This window comes from Diadema antillarum, unplaced genomic scaffold, assembly GCF_040938485.1.
Source record: "Diadema antillarum isolate AM-2024a unplaced genomic scaffold, OU_Dant_1.0 seq00000853_RagTag, whole genome shotgun sequence".
Taxonomy (NCBI): domain Eukaryota; kingdom Metazoa; phylum Echinodermata; class Echinoidea; order Diadematoida; family Diadematidae; genus Diadema; species Diadema antillarum.
Window position 1 is genome coordinate 1,125,983 of NW_027271724.1, and position 16,668 is coordinate 1,142,650.

A 16,668-nucleotide genomic window follows, 5' to 3' on the forward strand; every position below is an offset into this window, starting at 1 on the left:
CAAGGGGACTCTCAGCATCGTGTCTGTCCAGGCTGCGTCCAGTAGGGACACGGCCCAGGTCCGTGTTTTCTTTGTCAGGAGCAAAAGTCTTGACCATATATTTAGTATCTCACAATTACTGAGCGTTTAAATTATATAGTCTTGGCAGATATGACAAATCTGACCCATTACTTATTGTTTACACAATATGTCATGCTGACTCCATATATTAATCATGTGACTTTGTTGCATCCTGTGTATAATATCTCACACTTACTATGTGTTTAGATGATACAGTCATGCTAGTATTTAATGATAATGGCACATCTGACTTATAACTTACAGCATATTGTACATTCAATATTTTGTACATTTGCTCTCGTGTCTTCTGGTGCCAGTGTACCTTAATGTTGTTGTATCCCTCCCTTTGTGAATGATGCAGGATTTCTTGTCGGTGGTTGGCAGCATCATCATTACCAATGACACATCAGACTCGGCATCCTCCTCCTCCTCAGGGGTGAGTAATGGTATTGGAAGATGTGCATTGATATCTGTGTAATGCTCTAAATTGAGCCAGGCTGACTATTACTAAGTACCGTACAGATAGACTTGTAGGCTTGTTTCATGCTGTTTGGCAGTATTTTTTTTCTGTGTTTTGAAACCTAGCTCTGTCATTTTTTATTTTTTTAAATGAGATGTCAGCATAAGTCCTTGTAAAAGACAAACAAACACAGTAAATGGGTGCCTTTATCGAGAAGCTCCGTTTTTTTAATCTTTTAGGGTTTCAGGCAAATGCTGGAGCAATACATGTGCATAATAAGATGTGAATAACATACAGTCTTCAATTGAAAACTTTGTAGTAGTATTAACAGTTGCAGCAGCATAAACAGATGCATAATGCAAATGCACCTCACAAATATTTGTTGAATATCAGATGTATAACTCAGTCTTATCTCTGATTGTGTCTCAAAAAAGAACAACAACAACAAACACCAATATATATCACATAGTGATAGTAGTAGAAATAGTAGCCAATCATATAACATGCATAGTGAGGATGATGTTTTAGTTGTTGTTGTTGTTATTATTATGGCAAATATATTTGAGAGAGTCACTACATGATGACTCAACCTCCAAACTTGTTTCATTCTTCTTTTAAAAACAAAACAAAACAAAAAAAAACCTATGTAGAATTCCACCGGCCTCAGTGAGAATCATGCCAGCGGTGTGATGGAGCTCATGGAAACGTTCGCGTCAAACGCCGCTCAGAGCCTGCTGTCGGAGTCACAGACGGAGGTTGTGATTGCTAATGAGAAGATAGGTGAGAATAAAGGAATGTTTCATACACCTCTTAATTCAATGAGCCATCATTATGCCCCTAACCCTTTTTTCTTTAAGTGAATTGATATACAGGGAAATGAATAAATCAATTAAGAAAACCTGCCAAGTTTTTTTTTCTTCTGTTGTTTTTATTGTTGCTGTTGTTGTTGTTGTTGTTGTTGTTGTTGTCGTTGTCGTCGTCGTCGTCGTATAGCAGAAGATATCATACAAATACAATTTTCTGACTACCAAAATTGGTTCCATTTGAATTGAGAAATAGCAGTGGTTGTGAAAGGATTAAGCTAAAATTTGCATATTGCATATCTTGTAATTCATGAGGCAAATCTCTCGTTTAAAGAAGCTATACCCCTGTAAACAATGCTAGTGTATATCTTGGCAAACAAGGAATTAAAAACCAAAGATATAAAACACCTGTTTCTTGACCCTGGCCTAATCTAAGCATCGGGGGGGGGGGGCACCCGCAAGAGGAGAAGATTGTTTTGGTTTTGGCATGGGCTATGTAGCTCCATGGTGCATGTGTGTCGACAAACTTTTACAATGCCCCCCTTCTTATTCCTGTATTTTCGATATTTTTGGGTCAAATTTTTTCGTTCGAAATTCAAAACGGATGACTATAGAATTTCTCAATAGAATATAAAATTTAAAACTTCAGAAAGAATAGAGAAAATTGAGTTCACTTTGAATGGTCTGCCACAGGCAGATATCCTTATCATGCTCTTACGTAATATGACAGCTGTTTCAGTCATTAAACCCTGGCTTGGCCTCCAGGTTTGCCACGCCTGAGTAGAAAGTTATTTTGCAATGGGCAAATACATTTCCTCCCACCTTTCAAACGAGGACTCGTTAGGGGGGTATAGCACCCCATCAGCTTCGTTTGCCAGTGGGGTCTCGTCTCAAACAAGGGTTTGACGGCATGTTAAAGCCATTTCTTATTCTGGGTTGACTGCAATATGGCAAAATAAAAACCATCTTATGCTGTGTTGATATTACTACTCACCAAGAGATTGAAAATTTATTGTAGAATCTCATCACTAATGGCATTGGCCCAAAACTTGACAAAATACCTGCATTTTATACCAATATTTAGATGTTTACGAGATGTACACATGAAACCTGTTTAATCTCATGTGGTTATGTATGCAAACTTCCTTCTCTTACTTTTTACCTCATTTAATAATACCTAAAGACTTCTTGCCATTTGAGAAAAAAAATTACCTCTGTATGATCATCTCTTTTGTTCTTACCTTTGATTTTGGTTCATTTATTTGTTATTTGATTTGATAGTTGTGCATTTGGTATCCATCAAGGCTCCAGTGACAAATTATTCAGATCAACATATTTCCGTCACCGTCAACTCAACTACCAACACGCTCAACTTTCCAGCCTCCATACTCCAGGGAAAAGAAGGTAAAAAGCGGAGGAATCAAGCCATGTACATTAACCCACTGCACTTGGCATATTCTGGACTTTACAGCTGGCAGTCCTATTACCACATTTTTCTTTATTGGAATGTATAATTCTGGTAATTTTTGCTTGGCAAATTCAAATTTTATAGATTTTGTTAGATTGATGGACATGATTGTACAATCTCTATTGGTAGCATCCACCATGTACACTACTTCTGATATCATCATCATTATCAACATTGTTTTTCACTATCATAGGTATGATATTGTTAGTTCATAGGCTTGCTCAGGGAGGCCTTGTCCCAAAGACTGCAGATTTGATTACCATTTTCAGAGTCAGTATTTTTAGCACCTGACTTGTGAAATTTGAGGTAATAAAAACCTTGTGAAATATTCAGCATATACATTAGACAAGCTATAAGTGGGATGGATGATGAGCCAGTTTCTGGTTTGATTGATTGATTGATTGATTTAGGCCAGTTTAGGCCATTTATTTGGCAAAATAAAATACAAATACATATAACAGTGGCATTTACAATGAGATCCAGGCAACCTTGAAAACATCTTGTGCTTGTATTAGGTTGCCTTCACATGAAAATACTATATACTTTACAATAGCAACATATATTACAAATGATTCTGTGTGAAATCAAGTAGATAAACAAAACACCATCACATTAATATGTACATATTACATACACTCAAACACACACGCGCAGTATACAATAGGATAGAAGATGCGATAGATAAAAAGAACATTGTCTACTCAGTGCACATGAGGTATGGATTGTAAGATGTATGCGTAGTGTGTCACTATTTTGCAATTTGTTTTGTACTTTGTCTCCTTCTTTATTAGTGACTGTCAGTGCCGTGGTGTTCAACGACCTCCACACGACCACCCCCTCCTCCCTCGAAGGAAGCTCCAACGACACCACGACGACCTTTGGGTCAAAGGTCATGTCCATCCAGCTCACAGCCCTCGATGGGTCAAATGTCACGTTCAGTCCCAGTGACCCCGTGGAGATCGTGCTGGGCCGTAATGAGGTTCGGTCTCCCCTGTTTTTAAAGTTTGCGTCAATGTGTGATGCATTCGTATTCCCCTTCAAAATTGATATCACATTGAAGACAATCCAAACTCCAAGTTTGTTCATCTACAATATACAAAGCAGTTAGTTTAGGAAAAGCATTTAGACTGACCTATTTTTTTTTCAGTCTGCAGCTACTTTTAGAAGACATTGCAAATGTTTGATCAGAGTTGATATTGCATAACTAGTGGTGGAAAATTATGAACCCATGTTGGATTGAGATATTTTGTTGCTTATCAATACTGAGTGGGAGATTGAGCTGACGATGACAAAAAAACAGAAGACAAAATACCACCAATTCGTTCAGCTATACTCATTAGCCCAATACTAAATTTGTATTAAAATTATTCTACAAGTGGTTGTATTCCTTTGCTCCTGCTGTGCTGATGAATTCTCGCTATCGCCAATGACGTAAAAAGTACCCGGATGTTGATTTAAGCGTCATTTACGGTGCATTATGGGATAGTCCGGTAGCAAAGTCACTTCCGTTCGTACGCGCGTGATACGTGACTAATGCTATTTACACACACAACCGACTGTATTCTACGTGTACTTCCGGTTTTCTCGACTTGAATTACAGCTTTAATATGATTTGAAATTTCTCCATTCTTAAGAAATTGCTGTTAATACGACTATTGGTTGTTGCTGCGAAGCTGCCATGTGTTGTTCGCACGACAATAAATGAAAAAAATCTGCAGAAATAGGACCCTTACTGGCATGCGAGACGTGACGTGGCCGCGTGGGTGAAGTTTGCGGGTGACTCCACAGCGCAGTACGTGCACGCGCGACTTACTAGTACAAAATGTATAGTGGTAGTAGCACTAGGTAGTAGGCCTAGTGCCTACGTACATTGTACGTACTTACTTGGAAGAAGTTGCTTCGGAGACAGGATAAGTTCGAGATCACTGTGTTCGCGACATTTCGACAGAGAACAAATAAAAAAAAAGATGGGCATTCCATGACGATATACTGTATATCCAGGTGGGTGAATATTTTCCAGCATATTTTCAGCGTATGCAGAGATGACTGATCTGTGATGTGCACATCGATCGCATGATCAAGCAGTACGCTGTACCGGTATGTGTTACAGTAGCTTATGCGCTGCGTGCAGTGCTAGTGGTGCATGCTAATGCAAGGCCGGCCGCCGGAGGGGACTACAGTGTACGAGTATGACAGGCCTGGCCACTCGGGCGGTACCTTAATACAAGGGCCTACTGTACTAGTATCCGTGGTCGGCGCTGCGCTATAGGTAAGCTACACGTACGCGCACGCTAGCGTTGTGCAAATTATGCTCCGCGCCGGAAGTGCCCTTGCTACCAAGTGCACTACATCTTGACGAAAAAGCCACATCCGGGTACTTTTTACGTCATTGGCGATAGCGAGAATTATGTGAACATGATATTTGCATATGTGCAGGGTTGGCAAACTAATCGTTTTCTGAAATTCAAATTTTGATAGCAAATGATTGTAGCACGGAACATTTACATTTAGCTACCTGCTAATCAAGTTTTGTAATAGGCCCGTGCTATTTACATGTACTAAGAAAATATCATGTGCTTTATTTTGACACTATCAAAATTCATTTGTTGGAATTGATTCATTATTTCTACCTTTTCACAGGATGCAAATACCACCAACACAGAGTCATTGTGTGTCTACTGGAAATTTCTGTCAAGGCAAGTGATGTGGTGTTCCTCACATTGCAAGAATAAACTTGGGACTGAGTGACAATAGTAAGGGTGCCCTCGTGGCAGAGACGTTGCAGAAATAATCTCTGTGTGTGTCTTAATCAGCCATGTTTGCACTGTGGCTGAGTAATGCTCAGGGAACAGGTTGTCATTTTCACCATTTTGTATTTTCTGTTATGTCTGTTTGATTTTCCTGGTATGTACTAAAGAAGGAAAGAAATAAGGAAAAGTCTTGATGTGGAATAGGTAATTCAGTCATGTTCATATCATAGCCATGAAGGAGTCAAATAAGACAGAATTAAAAATCCTACGCTTTTTCAGTGAAATTCTAACTTTGATTTTTTTTTTGGAGCCAATTTCATGTAACATAATTTATTATGCAAGATTTATCTTGCACAAAATCGGCCATAAATAGATACGAAAAAAGAGGCAGCAAAATGATACAAATTTGTGTTTTTTACGCAGCTAATGAAAAAAAGAAAATTGTATGTCATGTTTTATTTTTCTGTCACTTTCAAGCATTTATATTGCAGATATCAATGTTGTATTGCAGAGTCTGAAATAAATACAGTACTTGAAGAATTGACTATCATTGATGATATGTAATGCAATATGAAACAAGCTGCCTTGTTCTTATTTTTCTGAATTTCTTTCTTTTGTTTGTTTGTCTGCTGCCACAGTGAAGAAGCTGGCGGGGTGTGGTCTACAGAGGGCTGCAGTGTGAACGGGAGTGACGGATCACAGGTCACATGTCTATGTGACCACCTGACCAATTTTGCCGTGCTCCTGAGTGTCAACCCCAATCCTATTGTAAGCTACTACTGTAAAACATGACATATTCGCGGCATGAAATTTTTGCGAGCTAGAGTTGACGACCTTTTTCTTGGCATTAAATTTTCGCGAATTGCCACTGGCATTCAATGCATACAGCGTGGACAAGAACTTTTGCATGCATTTTATTTTTGTGAATCTTGGCGCTCGCGACATTCGCAGAATTAAAATGCACGCGAACATTCCTTGTTTTACAGTATTTCAAACTTAGAAGGAAACATTCTCTTATTTTCCCTTTACTCATTGGAACATTTTCTCTTCAGATGAATCACAGCCATTTTCACTTATGTTTTATTACATGCATTTTGTGAAGTAAAAAAAGTGTATATATGTTTATGAATATGTATATATGTACATATATATATATATATATATATTTGCAATTTTTGTTCGAGTACCATTGCACACTCATTTTTTCATCTCTTCTTTTTACAAGTAATGAATTATTTTCTTTGCCATTTCTCTTCTGAATGAATGTTTAATGGTTGCTTCAACTGCCATCCGTGTATCTGATTTTTCCTCAGTCTTTAGCTGTCATTAGAAGTTTTGATGCATATTTCAAAGACGCATTTGTTTCTTTCTGTGGCAACACACAGCTATTTCAACAATTGTAATAATGTACCTAAAAAAACAAAATCGTATTTGCCGCTAATGTTTTTGGAGACACAAATCTACAGCCAACATAGTCACTGAGTTGTTGTTGTTGTTGTTGTTGTTGTCGTCGTCGTCGTCGTCGTTGTTGAATATACCGGTACCAATTATGTACTGAGAAAGTTTACTTTAACCCGTTGAGGACGGGCTGATTTTGCTACAACACAAATTTCCCATAGACCCCGTCCCCAATTTACTCTGGACTTGTCCTCAACGGGTTAATAGTGTGGAAGCAGTTGCGTATAATTTGCCGAACATTAGCTGCATCTCAGTGGTTGTCTAATCATTCTCTGAGACTGTTCTGATGATATGTTTAGCTGATCATGATAGCTTGTGAAAAGAAATTTTGTGAAGAATGTATTCATTCATTGTTTGCAAATTAATGTTCTCCAAGGTCTTGACCAAAGGTCACCGGATAGCCCTGGACATGCTGACCTACGTCGGTTTGGCCCTCTCTGTAGCTGCGCTGGTTTGCACTCTAGCAACTTTCATTTGGTTCAAGTAAGTTTGTGGTTCTACAGATACTTCAGTCACAGCCCTTGCTCATGTTGTTAATGATTAAATTTCAAATGTGAAGTAAGACATCATTACTAGTCTTCGTTTACACAATCTGGTTCTCTCCGAAGTATGGCAAGCACAAATTCATGTTGGAACTGATTGACCAACTAATTGCCCTTCATTAATGTAAATAAACACTGATTATTTGGTGTTTTAGTAGTAACCATGATCAAAATCATTGGCATACATACTTTGGTTGGGCTCATTATTAACCAATAACCTCCTGGCCAGACAGACATCGTATTCACCAGACTACTAAGCTTCCGTCAGATAGCCAGCAATGGTTCTGATCCCATATGGCAGTGGGCATTGCGTAGGCCTATTCATCGAAATGAATGATTTCTGCGTCAAGTTGTTTTTATTGCAACTGATTTACAAATTGCACTTCATCATTGTAAATAAACACCAATTATGTGGTGTTTTAATAGTAGCCATGATAAAAAATCATGAGCATACATATGTGGGTTGGACTCAAACCAATTGCCTCCTGATTTCTCGACATGAATTTATCTCCCAAACTTTTGTTTTGCTTTATTTGCTGTCACATCATCTTGTGTGTACTAAATGTAACTCTTCAAACAGTCACTCAGATGTTTGTACATATTGATTGGATATCATTTTACTTCTGATTGATTCGCAGGTGTAAAGTTCACTTTATGATGCAGCTGATAATTATGTTGTCTTCTAATTGACAGAAATTTTGATACTGCAGGGAAAAATGTGCAGAAAATGAAATACCCTGCAGAGATGAAGGAAAAATGTATTTAGATTCATAGATGAGGCGTGTATCATAATGCTCTTTTCTTGGTCATAGGCTGCTGAAATCTCAGCGCAACATCATCCATGCAAATCTTGCAGTCGCCATGGTAACTGCACAGTTTCTGTACCTGGTCGGGATCGAGCAGACACGGCGTCAGGTGAGATGAATTTGACAATTTTCTTGTAGATATTCACTTACTGACTGTAGCTATTCATCAACGGCCCACCTCAATTCGAGTAACAGTGCAAAAACATATTCATTTTTACCCTAGTGCTGGTTGGTAAACACATTTTTGTGAGTGATTCTATTCCTATTACACCTTTTGCCAGCAACTGTTTTTTTTTTCCACTTTCAAATTTCCACTGCCAATTAAAAGAGAGTTAATTAGCACAATTTTTTTACTGTGCAGATATTTCCAATTTGCCTTTCACAGCTCATCTCACATGAAACCTTTGCAAAAGCATGCACAAGCAAGCACTCTTTTTGTTTAACTGCACTATAATACCCTGTTGATAGTCTTGTTCAAGGCTTTATTGTGTATGTTCTGTTTCTGTCCTCCAGGGAGCCTGCAAGACGATAGCGTTCCTCCTACACTACCTGTTCACCGCCACGTTTGCCTGGATGCTCATGGAGGGAATCTACATTCTGATGCAGACGAGGACGGCGTATGGGAAAGGGGTTAAGACGTGGATGTACCTCATCATAGGATGGGGTGAGAAGAATGTTTTTAGAGCTTATTTTTGAAAGTGTGTTACAGTGTGAATGTGGCAGGGAGATAACGTACGTTGGAAAGTTCAGTGGTAAAAAAGGGGAAATTAGTCAGGTGCACATGTACCTGGGGATAGGCTGGATGATTTATCATTGAAGAGGAAAAATGATAAGTTGTATCAGTTGTTCATTGAAATAGCAGTCTTATCCTAACCAGTTATCTTAATGCACCACTCTATTAAACCATTGAAGTAGTGCAAACATAAAAGCATACAAATATTTTTGCTCGTTACGTCTATATTGTGTACTCCTATCAAATGTCTTAATTCCGTGGAATTAAAAACCTGCGAAATTCATCTTACCCAGCCCAGCGTGAATAATGACACGCGCCATCACATCCACTTTTACAGTAAATACCTTGGCACGTAATGAGTTACTGAAGCAAGTAGGAACCCAGGGCGGACATTCTCTGAGATGTCCTTAGATTTAGCATTCTATTGGCATAGTGTTTAAAAGATGATATCTCTTCCGTATGTTTGGTTATAAAAGTAAGTTGGTACGAATGCTTGAGTAACAGAAATAAAAGTTACTGTTTCTTTTAGTCATATGCACTACACAATGATGAATTTTTTTAATTTTGCCATCTAAATTAGATTCCTTTTCCTTTTCTTTTACAGGATTTCCCCTAGTCATTGTCTCCATCTCATTTGGCATTCGATTTAATGGATATGGAACAGAAAATCAGTAAGTTGTTCTTTAAATTCATTTTGTAAGAAAATCTGTACCCACGCTACAATTTCATACATGTTGATTAGATCCCTGTTATCAAATAAACAAAGAATGAAATTTCAGTTGGTCAATATTAATGGTCATAAATGTTCTCACTGGTGTACTGATGATATAAATGTGTCATCTATTGTAAAGCTGTTCAGAAACTTTTGAAGCTTCTTGCTCCCCATGTTACCTATACATGGTTTGAATATGACAATATTATTGTATGAGAGACACTACATTTTCATCACACAGTCTTGTGACAGTGTCTTACATTTGCCATTTAAAAACGTACTGAAGTTAAGTATTATCCATTCCCACTGCCAATTAAAAGGCAGCCTTATTTGAGCTTCGGTTTTAATTACATATATGAAAGAGGTCTTGTAAATTCATATTTATATGAAGTGTCCTGCAAATCTTATTTGACAAGCTTATCTTTAAATTCACAGTTTTGTTTTGTGTTTCTCTGCAGTTGTTGGCTTTCCGCAACAGACGGTCTTATGTGGGCATTTGCTATTCCAGTTTTGATCGTCATAGCGGTGAGGATTTACTTGGTCCTTGAAACTTTCCTGATTTGATGACAAATCTTTACTCATGTCATACAATTTGGTGTCAATAAACTGAGCCATTTTTCTTTCAAATAGTTTGATTGAAACTTTGAAGAACGTCATGGTTCTGTGGTAAGGTGATCTACTATGGTATTTAATGCCACATACGAACAACTTGTACATTTTGTTGCAGTTTCAATGGTGAAAATGTAATTTATGTTTTAAGGAACAAAGGTCAAATTTGTATTGGCAAGCAAAGATTACAAACTGCAGCATATGTTCAATTATCACATTTGATGAATCCTTGATGTGGTTGAAATTGGGGGCATAAATTTAACCCCATAGTACCCAAATTGCCCAATCGTCCTAAACCACCCCATAGTACAAGACCACCCTCTTTTGAATCTAAGTGGTTCATATGTACATGTACTTTATAAAACTTGGCTTCCGTAGTATGAGATGATCTTTGTCCAATATGAATGCAATGCAAACATCTATGGCAATACGTATGAGTGAATTGGCTGGATCGATTACAATCGACCAAGTAGAATATAATTTGATTTTATTCAGTATATAAAACAGATATGGACTTCTTTATCTAAGACATTGTTGATATTATTGCCCTGAAGGACCTCAACTCCATGCTGTAACCCAAGGATTTTGCTTTAGATTTGACAATGCCCTAAAATGCAGTGTACATGTATATCTGTATCTTATATTTTTACCATCATATCATTGTAAAGTAAGGTTGTTGTTCATTTTTTTTTTGATAGATAAACCATGTTCAGAAGAATTTGGTATACAGAAAAAAAAATGAATTTGTTACAATATTTATTTTGCAGATCAACACGGTGGTACTAATCATGGTGATTCGAGTCTTTATGTCACTGAAGGCCAATGCAGATAAGACTGAAGTTGAAAGGTTCAGGTAAGGTGACAAAGAGGCTGCTTTTCTCCTCCTCCTCCTCCTCCTTCTCCTCCTCCCCCTCCTCCTCTTCTTTCTCCTTCTCCTCCTCCTCTTTCTTCCCCTCTTTCTCCTCCTCCTCCTCCTCCTTCTCCTCCTCCCCCTCCTCCTCCTCTTTCTCCTCCTCCTCCTCCTCCTCCCCCTCCTCCTCCTCTTTCTCCTCCTTCTCCTCTTTCTTCTCCTCTTTCTCCTCCTCTTTCTCCTCCTCCTCCTCCGCCTTCCCCTCCTCCCCCTCCTCCTCCTCCCCCTCCTCCTCCTTTCTCCTTCTCCTCCTCCTCTTTCTTCTCCTCCTTCTCCCCCTCCTCCTCCTCCTCCTCCTCCTCCTCCCCCTCCTCCCCTCCTCCTCCTCTTTCTCCTCCTCCTCCTCCCCCTCCTCCTCCTTTCTCCTTCTCCTCCTCCTCTTTCTTCTCCTCTTTCTCCTCCTCCTCCTCCTCCTTCCCCTCCTCCTCCTCCTCCTCCTATTTCTCCTTCTCCTCCTCCTCTTTCTTCTCCTCCTTCTCCTCCTCCTCCTCCTTCTCCTCCTCCTCCCCCTCCTCCTCTTTCTCCTCCTCCTCCTCCTCCTCTTTCTCCTTCTCCTCCTCCTCCTTCTCCTCCTTCTCCTCCTCCCCCTCCTCCTCTTTCTCCTTCTCCTCCTCCTCTTTCTTCTCCTCCTTCTCCTCCTCCTCCTCCTCCTCCTCCTCTTTCTCCTTCTCCTCCTCTTTCTTCTCCTCCTCCTCTTTCTCCTCTTCCTCCTCTTCTTTCTTCTCCTCTTCCTCTTCCTCTTCCTCCTACTGCTTTTAACATTTTCTTCAATACTTTCTTTTAGAATTCAAGAATATCTCTTCACTAAGATTCAAATGGTTTAAAATGTACCAGGTATAATCTCATTTAAAAAAACAACAGCAAACAAACGTTCTCAAAAAGTAAACATATTGATATGAATAAGTATCTTTGGAACTTTTTTCACAGACTGTCAAAGCTTGAATTGATTTCTGCTGCGTTGCAAGCAACGATTTGTGGCAAGGTGTGATGTCCTATGCCAAACACAGCAATGTTTTCAAAACTGCTGTCATTAGAATGCCTCTCTTATCAAAGCCAGGAGTATTATCAGACAGTTGCTCCATGGATTTCAATTTTGTTTCTATTAACCCGTTGAGGACGGTTTGATTTTGCTACAACACGCATTTCCCGTAGACACCTGCCCGAGTGTACTCGGGACTCGTCCTCAACGGGTTAATATCTACATGTAAAGTACTTTGTAGTTCCGTCAGATTTTGAAGTTTTTGCAACCCTTGACCTCAGATGCAGACCTTGAGCTCTAACCTTAGACCATGTAGTTGCCATGGAAACACTCTCTCATCCATATCATGTACTCTGTTGGTCTTTCCTTCAGGGCTGGGGCACGTGCTATTCTCATGCTGCAGCCTCTCCTCGGGTTCACGTGGATCTTTGGTCTCCTCTCGTCCTATGACACCTCGCTCTTCTTCACCTACATGTTTGTCATCTTCAACTCCCTCCAGGTACGTCCAGAGGGCGCTCTTTACTGGTTGCAGTCTACAATGTGTCTCTGTAGTCTTGAAAGTTAACTCGAGTCATAGTGTTTCATTATCAAAATTACTATAAAGTACATAGGCTGTGTATGAAACATAAAAAAACTGTTGTGAGAATTGACAATGTTTCAAGCTAAGCATATACTGCGTTTGTTTTGATTTGTTAACAGTTTATGTGCCAGTGAACTGAGCCATGACTTCCTAAACAGTTTTATGCCTATTTGGTTGGTCCCGCAAAAAACAACAACAAACCAACAAACAAATGTCTCATTGTGTATCCCTGCAATTTGCGACTTTGAAGCAGGTATGATGAGAGCTGAAGTGTGAATGACCTTTGTCATTACATTTGGTTTGAATTTGATTGAATTTTGATCAGGTCATTCTGATTTGAAAGGAGTTGAGTGAATAATCATCATCAATAATTGATGATACTAGAAAATCTTGATTACAGTACTCATGGTAATTTTGTTACAAGTACAAGTATGTGCTGATATCATGTTTCATGCTGGTAAAAATAATATCCGCAGTTAAACTATGGTTACTTGTTGCAAAGAAATTAACAAATTCATTATTGATAGCATTGTATTTGGAGTGGATATACAGTCAACCTTGGCTAAGTCGAATCTATTTGGACAGGAGAAATAGCTTCAACTTACGAGGAAAATTTGACTTATGAGGGATTAGAATCAATAGAATGTAAAGAGAAGAGGACTTGAAAAGACCTTCGACTAAGGTGATTGATTAATATTCGACTTATGCAAGGTCATCTTAAGCACGGTTGATATATGCATTTGTATTTTGATGTCCTTGACCATACAGTGATTTCCTTTTTGTCTTTTCAGGGAGTTTTCATCTTCATCTTACACTGTGTCATGAATGAAGAGGTTGGTGTCTCAACTTTCTAACCTTTTGAGTATATCCTTATCTCTCAACAATGTAGACATGAACATGAACAGATGAAACAAAAATGTGCAAGAAATGTAAAATGAGCTGAGAGAGGCTTAATGGCATAGTGGCATAATTCACCATTTCACATGATTGTTTTACAAGTCGTATGTAGACCAGATTCAAAAGAAAATAATCATGATAACCTTAAAAGATTGCATCCTCCATAGTGATGGTTGGCGAGTTCTTGGGATGTCATACTGTTGCCATGGCAACTATTAATTTTGAAACTAAATCCTGCTGTAAGTCTATCAAGCAGCATGGCTGTTTGAAAAAAAAAAAAAAAAAAAATTCTATATATATGTGGCTCCAGTAATTGTACCACAAACCACCCCACTGTGTTGTAAGTGTTGAACAAGTGGTGAAAGTGTCAACACCTTTAATTTCTTACACCTCACAAGGTGAAAAAAGCCTTCAGGTCTAAGTACCGTCGACACGCACGTCGACGATCCACGCTGGCCTCGACGACTGAGACATCGGTAGCTCTGCGAACAACAAGGGCCTTTGTGGATAAAGTACCGGTGAAACGGGACAGCAAGGTGTCCAAGAGATCTAGCCTCGGTGATGAGGTAGGTTGTTGCCATGGCAGCAACATCATGAAAAATTTTCTCTTCCTCAACGAGTAAATACATTTTTAGATTTAAGAATCTTAAGCTTTCTTCCTATCACAACTAAGTAAGAAAGAGACTTACATTTTGGCAGGCAATTCTAGGTTACAATCTGAAGTAGTAATTATCTTTTCCTTTAACATAGAGATGGTATAATTATTATTTGTTTTGTAAAATTGAATTTTGACACAGAATTTGTCGGATCAGTATGTAAACAAGAATCTTCTTTCTTACTGATTCCTCGTGAAATTACACAGGGCTTCTCTTCTTAAGTGTTTCAGAATATACAACTTTCATCTTAACTTTTATTGGAACTGTGAAAACAATTCTTTTTGAAAGTTTGAAATAGTGCTTTTGTTGCAGGACGGTGGTGATTCATTATGAAAATAGCTTGACTTGATTAACACCCCCTTTTCAGAAGTTGTACTATATGATGAAAGAGGATAATATCAGTACTAAGAACCTGTGAATTTTGTCTTTTCTTTGTGACCCACTGTGAACTAACATCCCTGTCATCCGTTGTTTGGATTTATAGATAGCAATGAAGCTGAGTAAAGGATCAACGAAAGTGGAACCATTGAATCTGTCAAGTAAGTAAGATAAGCTCAAATGTTAAGTTGGCATGTGAGCCGAGCATAAGCTGTTGCCTGCTTTTAATTCTAGTAATAATGTAGGAACCTCTGCACAATGATTATATTAGTCTTCTATGTTCATGTTTATGAGCTTGAGATGTATAATAATAATTATTGATGCAGTACAGTGGACTGTTGTTATGAACAGACTCCTCTGGACAAGTAAAATCACCTCGTCATGGCCAGTGTTTTGTTGTAGCAGGGTTTGAAAAACAATAAAGAAAGAACAATTTCAGCCAAGAAAACTGACTACTGTAAAACCATAAATTTCAGTTATATTTTTATTTCACATATTTTGTGAAAGCCGATGATTCGCAAAATTACAACACATCTGAAAGTTCTTATCTACACTATATGCATTGAATTGCCAGCGGCAATTGGCAAAAATTTCTTGCTTTACAGTTTATATTTGCAAAATGACTTCATACGTTGTATCATCTCTTTGATATATCGCAAGAATCCATCTAATCGTTTATGTAATTTTTGTTCCCATTTTTGCAGAAGTGGCATTTGAGGAGACATGATGCGAGGTAATGCATGGTGTCCTGTTTTTGAGGAAGCTACCACTCTCAGCCCATTCCGTCCACTCATTCCATTCTGAATGCAGATACATCTGTACCTCAGCATTTCTTGAAGTCTTTCTGTATGTTGCTGGACCTCTGTACATTTATATTTGGTGGATGAAGAATCTTGTTGGTTTTGTGTGTCTGCTCATTCACTCATGTTTATAGATTTTAGGCTTGATGGTCATGCCTATTCTGGACTGTACAAAGGTGCATTTATTGCAACTATGGTCAACCTCACCTAATTTGAATCCAAAGGGACTGTTGTAAATCCTTTGACTTACCTTGAATTTTAACTTACACAATAGAATGTACACATGTTGATATCTACCCAGAGTAGAATTCAGCCGATATGTCGACTTTTGCAAGGTCAACTTTGGCGAGGTTGACTTTGATTTGATTCTAGACTTCCTTTAAAGGCAGAGAAAGTGATGGGGAAAGATCTAGTGATTGCATACTGCACTGATCATGGCATAAAATTGATTTGAGTTACATGTATTCTGTAGAATGAGAGCTGATTGTATACAGTTTTGCCTGCAAACCAACACCTAGAAAACTCAAGATTGATTGACATTTATTTATGTTTTGTGCAATGTTCGCAAGTAATGTTGAGATTAACATCTTAATCAAAGACCTTACGATTTTAGCAGCTGTGTGTATATAGAACCCAGTATTGTATTGCTAAGTACTATGACCATTTCACAAATGTAAGAAATGCAACCACTTTCGTTAAGGGTACAAGAAACTAATATTTGCAGTTCCGAAACGTAAACCTGCTATCAGGAGTAAAGCTTTAGGTAGAGTCTGTATACAAGCTATTTTCATACAGATATATGTACATAATGTTAATGATGTATTGAAAGGTATTCTGTAAATCATAGAAGTATACATTCATTCATATGTATTGCAATGTTAGTACATTGTATGTGTGCGTTGACATCAGTAAAATTCTCCCACTTTAATATTTATGTACTTGATACTATGCATTACCTATATTGATGAATCTGACAATTACAGAGTACATTCTTATGTTTGTTTGCATTTGTGTGTGTGTGTGTGTGTGTGTGTGTGTGTGTGTGTGTGTGTGTGTGTGTGTGTTTT

General features: G+C 38.4%; 1 protein-coding gene across 1 annotated transcript; it reads left to right on the forward strand.

Annotated features, from left to right (window-relative positions):
- Positions 1–1,209: 1,209 nt before the first annotated feature.
- LOC139740409 (adhesion G-protein coupled receptor D1-like) lies at positions 1,210–15,528 on the forward strand. The gene is made up of 16 exons (XM_071651001.1): positions 1,210–1,300; positions 2,605–2,727; positions 3,583–3,770; positions 5,432–5,487; positions 6,180–6,309; positions 7,376–7,482; positions 8,354–8,456; positions 8,861–9,011; positions 9,685–9,751; positions 10,251–10,317; positions 11,169–11,254; positions 12,663–12,789; positions 13,662–13,703; positions 14,166–14,333; positions 14,908–14,962; positions 15,506–15,528. Exons 1-16 carry the CDS (start codon positions 1,210–1,212, stop codon positions 15,526–15,528), a joined length of 1,584 nt encoding a protein of 527 aa, XP_071507102.1.
- The last annotated feature ends 1,140 nt before the right edge of the window (positions 15,529–16,668 follow it).